Source organism: Gossypium arboreum, chromosome 7, assembly GCF_025698485.1.
Source record: "Gossypium arboreum isolate Shixiya-1 chromosome 7, ASM2569848v2, whole genome shotgun sequence".
NCBI classification, from domain to species: domain Eukaryota; kingdom Viridiplantae; phylum Streptophyta; class Magnoliopsida; order Malvales; family Malvaceae; genus Gossypium; species Gossypium arboreum.
In genome coordinates, this window is record NC_069076.1 from 58988900 (window position 1) to 58995050 (window position 6151).

The 6151-nt window shown below is 35.2% G+C and overlaps 1 protein-coding gene and 1 long non-coding RNA gene across 5 annotated transcripts; both read right to left on the reverse strand.

The window, feature by feature from the left end:
• Positions 1–824: 824 nt before the first annotated feature.
• On the reverse strand, positions 825–1818 carry LOC108486756 (uncharacterized). 2 transcript variants are annotated; one of them, XR_008285821.1, is made up of 3 exons: positions 1361–1818; positions 1161–1234; positions 825–1036 (listed from the first exon to the last, which is right to left on the reverse strand). It is a non-coding gene; the product is annotated as an uncharacterized LOC108486756 (long non-coding RNA). The 2 variants fall into 2 exon arrangements; XR_001871549.2 differs by having other exon boundaries at positions 1161–1818.
• Positions 1819–2460: 642 nt separating this feature from the next.
• Positions 2461–6151, reverse strand: LOC108453074 (uncharacterized). 3 transcript variants are annotated; one of them, XM_053030844.1, is made up of 4 exons: positions 5857–6149; positions 4662–4911; positions 3661–3890; positions 2461–3564 (listed from the first exon to the last, which is right to left on the reverse strand). In XM_053030844.1, the coding sequence occupies exons 3-4, from the start codon at positions 3887–3889 to the stop codon at positions 2756–2758; spliced, it is 1038 nt and encodes a 345-aa protein (XP_052886804.1). In that variant the 5' UTR covers position 3890; positions 4662–4911; positions 5857–6149; the 3' UTR covers positions 2461–2755. The 3 variants fall into 3 exon arrangements, with proteins under 3 accessions (XP_052886804.1, XP_017606466.1, XP_017606475.1); XM_017750977.2 differs by having other exon boundaries at positions 2461–3890; positions 5876–6151; XM_017750986.2 differs by having other exon boundaries at positions 2461–3890; positions 5857–6151.

Genomic DNA, 6151 nt, shown 5'->3' on the forward strand with positions numbered 1-6151 from the left:
TTTTGAAACAAACAAAATATAAATATTTTCACAATTATTATTTTATTTATTCATTTATAAAACTAAAATTTGAATATTAATTATAATTCAACAAACAACATTAATAAAAAATGGAAAAGAAAAGCAATATCATAACAATTTGACAGTAATATAAAAACATTGAAATATTAATCATTTCTTTCATAATTGCCAGAAAACAATTTCATCATAGCATAGTAAACATGCTCATCACTCAAATGTCAAGTTGTATAGTAATTTTTTAGCAATATTTATTGGCAATTTCATAAAACATTAACAATGCAATTTTATAAGCGCACGACACTCTACTTCCTCTTTTTATAAATTTATAAATTCTTAAAAGCAATGACCAATAATTGTTAAGTGAAGGAATGCTGAAAGCTTACATGAAATCAATAAACAAATATAGGTTATGTAAACAAGTGCAATGAAACAAGATTATAATCAATACAAAAGAGATGTAGAATGCTTGGACAAGTTGAGGACTGATATTAATTCCTTGTTGAAGTGACACTTTGGACAACAATAATATCTGAAATTCAAAGTAAAACAGTAAGTGATTACATGTCCATTAGCTTATAGTGAAGAATTCTTCCATTAACGAAGGGGAATAAAGTTGAAGAATAAATTTTTCTTCATTAATATCCTCTTCCACCACAGAATTCTCGTTAAACGTCATTCTGGACAATTTTTAACTGCTTCTTTGCAACTTTGAGAGTATCTTTCCATATGTAATGGACAACATGTACACAACACAAAATAAATAACATAAACTCAACATACACACAGCACAAATGCAAGATGTCTTGACATCATATGTTAATCATTAAATTGATTAGAACCCATTTTTCTACAAATTTAAAATGTTAAACACATTTCTTGCTTTGACTTGAAATTACCAGCCCCTTCTGTTTTGACCACATTTTCAACCTTTGGCTTCTTCAAAGTATTCACTTCAACTTTGATTTCCATATCGATTGCAGGAGAGACGACCTCACATTTTGTTACAATCAAACATCTGAAAACCCATAACAGTTTTGATTATCGAGTTCTAGAAACTATATCATATAGGACAAATTTGATGAGAATGACATAAAAGGTATAATCAAGAATCCTTACAAGACCTGTGTTTTGGGTATTACCTGAACTTATAGCAGATAACATATTTGATGAAAAGATGGCTCTCACTTTCATCGTTCCATCACTAGCATTAAACCTTCAAACAAAACCCATGAATTTTAGCTATTAAGTAGTTTAAGAAAAACGGAAAACATAAAAGCAAGTAAAAGATCATGGGAATTAAGAATATGAAACGATGGCCAATGAGCTTGAGGTCTAAAACCAGGACGACGATCTCAGAGGAAGAATCTGGAGATGGGTCCGTCAGTGTCACTGATATTGCATCGTAGGTCACCGTTGATATTACCGGTGAGGGACAAGAGTCCAAGGAGAGAGGAGTGAAGAGGGGAGAAAGACGTGAAGAAAAGGAAGCGTAAAATGACAACAGGGGATAAGTCAGCGGAAAATATGAAAAACATTTTTTTGGAATAATTTTTGCTCCAACTGAACACACGTTGGGTTTTTTACCTTAATAAGAAAATAATTATCAAAACAAAATATACTAAAAATTATTTAGGAAAATAGGTAGCCGTGTGTGACCCGATAAACTAAGAATAAGGTAAAAATTGTAAAGATCACGTGATATAAAAATTGGAGGAATATTGATATATTGGTTCGAAGGCCACCTTAAACTTGACATAGGTATATTGGCTTCACTACATTGGATGGTGTGTTTCAAAGGAAATGGATTGCAGATTCAATTTTTCATCAGAAATATCAAAAACACAAACTTCTTTAGTTTTCTCTTCTAATCATGTTCCCGTACAATGCAATTGTGTCCTTGGTGTATGCAGAAAGGTATTTTTGTTGGTTCTATACCACCTTCCACGGGCAAGGTGTATCGATGAGCTACATAATTAGCCACCTTCACACTTAACAATATCAAGTGCAACGTAATAAATTGTTGGGTTTTTCCATTAACAACTCTTTTTAAGCTTCTTTTATTATAAATAAAAATAAATTCGATTTCTTACCATGAATAAAATTCTCTTATCATTTGTCTCAACAAATCAAATAATAACTTAGACATTCATTTTCGTTAATCATAATCTTAAAACAAGTAATGATTTCTCAAATTTTGCTTTAATTAATGCATGTTTAAACCAAACGAAAACCAACCATTGACACACAAATTAATTGAATCGAGATAAAAATCAATTGAACCAGATTTGATATTCTTTTAATAATTATTTTAAAAAATTAATGGGACCGGTTCCGCAACTTTTAAAAGCCCGGTAATAGACATGGATAAAAATGAATCGGAATCGACTCATTTAACCCTGTACCAAATAATTTTCCATAATCTAAAAGCACAAGAGTAAATGCCAGTATAAAACTCCTTAGTAATGCAGGACCAGTGAAGAGAAATACTGGTTTGAGCTTCAGTACATCTAAATACATTTGTCTAAAGCCAGAATACATAAAAGTCTGAATACATAATTCCAGATGACACATACTAGAAACCCACAAGATGGTGGATTCTGAGACCAGCAAAAGCTTATGCATACTACTTGGGATGAATACTACCGACCGGATCAGGGAAAAGCAGTTCGAAATAAATCCCATTCGAAATAATGTCAAGCAACTGGGACTTACCTGCAAAAATATCTGATTTATTTCATGACTGATCTTCATCTGACCTTGACCGCGTCAGGCGTCTGCGTCTCCTTGGGCTTGGGGATGCGTCTTCACCTACATCACTTATTACACGCACATCATCTTCATCGTCGTCATCTTGCAAACCCAAGAGATTCTCGCCCCAAAGGAACCTCCGCTCAGATACAGCTCCTCCAGGGTGTCGATGCCTTGACCAAACCCTGGACCTGGCTCTTGATTCACCAACATTGTCGACTGAACCAATCTGAAACAGAAAGAAAGTAGTCCACCATGGTGAACTCGCTTCACCGGTGCTATTCTCCCTTCGAGCTGCCAACCTATCTCCATTCTCAATAACATAGTCTCCAACCACAAGGGCACCAGGCATGGCAGATCTAATAGCACTTACAATGTCACCGTATTCTCTTTGGTGCTCAAGGCGGCGCCAGGCTCGTTCTCTGGATGGGTCAATATCTGAAGGTCGTATTGTCGGATGGACTCTCCTGGCATGCCGACGCAATTCCTGGTAACTTCCAGAGTAGGAGCAAGATTCCCTAGAACAAGTTCTCTTCTTCGAATTTAGATACTTTCTGGCCTCTTCCACAACCTCCCAGCGAAGTACGTTCCCTCGGCAATGAGGGCATTTCAACCTAGATTTAAAATTCTCAGCATCTACATCTTCGGATTCAGATCTTCCCCGGAAGGAATAAGAGTCTGCTATTTCTATAATACCTTCTCCTTGTGAATCAAGATTCCTAGTTGACTCTCGGATATTATCTTCTGATCCTCCTGCCATGCTATTGGTTTCACTCAGATTTTGACTTCCATTACCTTCAACAAAATCAGTTCTTAATGCCAAGTTCAAATCAAAAGTACTAGAATTCGGAGGGTTTAGGGGGAAGGGATGAGGTAATATTGGACTCTTACTAGAATTAGCCCTTAATTTTTTAAATCGGTCTAGGCAATTTGAATGCCTGTAACTTGTGTCACAAATGTAAGATCTGCAACCCTTGTCGTGCGAGCTGCACAGCAGGAGAACAGCATTATGTGGATGGTCCATGCAGATTGGACATGAGACTTCATCCAGTTCTTTATGGAGAGCACGGACATCCAAATCAGTAATTATTCTTCGTTTAACACCAGCCATCTTGAACATGCTGTGTAAAGTTACTCAGCATATTGAATTCATCAGGTAACAGGAAAAATAGTCCATTAATCAAAGGATAAACTAGACAACGAACATTATAAACTGCAAAACTAGCACCGTGCACGGAGAATTTTCAGAAGTCTCCATACCAAGGTATAAAAGATGGCAGCATGTCAAACAATAGAAAAGAAGCAGACCATAAAATACACCAAAGGTCCCATAAAAAGAAAAAGAAAAAAAAAAAGGAAACCCGAAAACATTCCCAGAAACCCCAACATCTTTATTTCTTGGAAAGGCATGGTGCAGAAGGGAAACGGAATGAAAATTCTCTAGTTTCCTTGACTTCCACACAAATAGTGACCAAACTCAATCTCAGGTACAAAATACGGCTCATTTCAAAAACCTTGTAGGGATCAACCACCGGCACCGGCAAGATATTATAAAGTCCTCCAGTAAGTTCCCCCCCCCCCCCCAAAACACACACACACACACACAAGGCAATTAAAATTAGGTGCATCATATAAGTCTGAACAAGCAGCATCAGCTATGAACTATTTTAGCTCATTTGTTCATAATGCCAGATTTAGAGTCCACTGAAAAGTTTATTTTTACCTAGAGCCACTAAACATAAAGTAAACCTAGATGCCCATATGAATTATAAACAACAGCAACGTGGACGAGTGATAAATATGCCAACCTACAAATGGGAGACATGCCACGCACTGTCAATAATTTCATAACATAAAGAGATTAATTCGTCTATATCTTAACATAAACTTACCAGGACACTGAACTTTGAATATATTTCCTACCGCAGTCTTCTGTAATCTGTATCTCTGAGAGACGCAAACTGAAAACTATAGAATCGTCACTTGTTAACTTGTACAAAGAAAATCAGATGACAAATCCTGATGCAAAGCTCCAAAGCACTGAACAATATAATGCAATGTAAAAAGTCCTAGAAAACTTGATCAAATAGAACCCTTGAATAAGTAACTAAGTGTTAGTCTTGAACCAGACAGCTATCATACCTGCACTTGGGCCACAAAAACCAGAAGAGATTGTCAATTTTGATATATATCAATCTAAAATTTTTATCAATCATCAATAGAGAGAAGAAAAATGCATAGCAACCATGCAGATAGTGCAGCATAGAGGCAAAGGTTGAAATAGTTGTTTGAAGTTTGAACAATCAATTGAATTTGAATAGTACTTTTTTCATAAAGTTTTTATGCTCAATGAGATTTATTTCCCAGATTACTTGGTGATAAACATGAGAATACAATTGTATACAACAGTTATCAGCTCAAGCAATCAAAATTTTTTAATTCTTTCATAACTACTTCCCCAAACACCACGAGTAATACTTCTTCAAAGGTGAAATTTCGAATAAAATAATCATAGAGTTGCTCAGGAGCACCTAAAGACCATCTTTTCAATTCTCATCCAATAATAATTGAATATCACAATTTTGCTCTTAATTGTGCTCGGCTACCATTAATCCTATAGCCTCGTATTGAAATACAAAATTCACCTCAGGGAAATTTTATGGTAAACATATATATACATACATACATATATATATATATATAAGTTGCTTTCTAAAAATGAAAAAACAAGTTCCCCGGAACATAATGAGTCTTACTAGGTGTTTCCAGATTCCAAAATTCCAGATTTAATTCCCCCCCCCCCACCCGAAGATTCAATATCTTAAAATCAAAATCAGAAAACCACCATATATATCATCTGATCCTTCCCCAGCAATTACCAAAACATCCCAAACCCTAACCCTAACCACCCAAAAAGATTCCTCCTTTATCAGGATAAACGATCCAAACAACATCAGCATATGAATTACAGGCAGAAAATCAAAAGCACCCTATTGGTCATATAACAGAGATCAATCAGTTCATCAATCCAAAAATAAAAAAGCAAAAAGCAAAAAACATGAAAAATAATTTAACAAATTAACATACGGAAAAGGTGAGGATTTACAAATACAGAGGGGAAATAATTCGAGAACTGAAAATTATCCGATCTCTAAAAGGGGGGGAGTTGAGATTGCGTGGAAAGGTAGAAGCACCGTAAAAGAAAGGAAAAAAAATCTGACTAAATGTCTAATGAGAATTGAATTGAATAAAATAGAGTTAACAGCAGCAAACTCCCTTTTAAAAGTTAATATAAAATATTAATTTTATATAGGCGGTGAAAGGAAAGAGAGAGAAAGAAGAAATGATAACGGATGTTGAGAAATGAGAAGTGAGAAGAGGA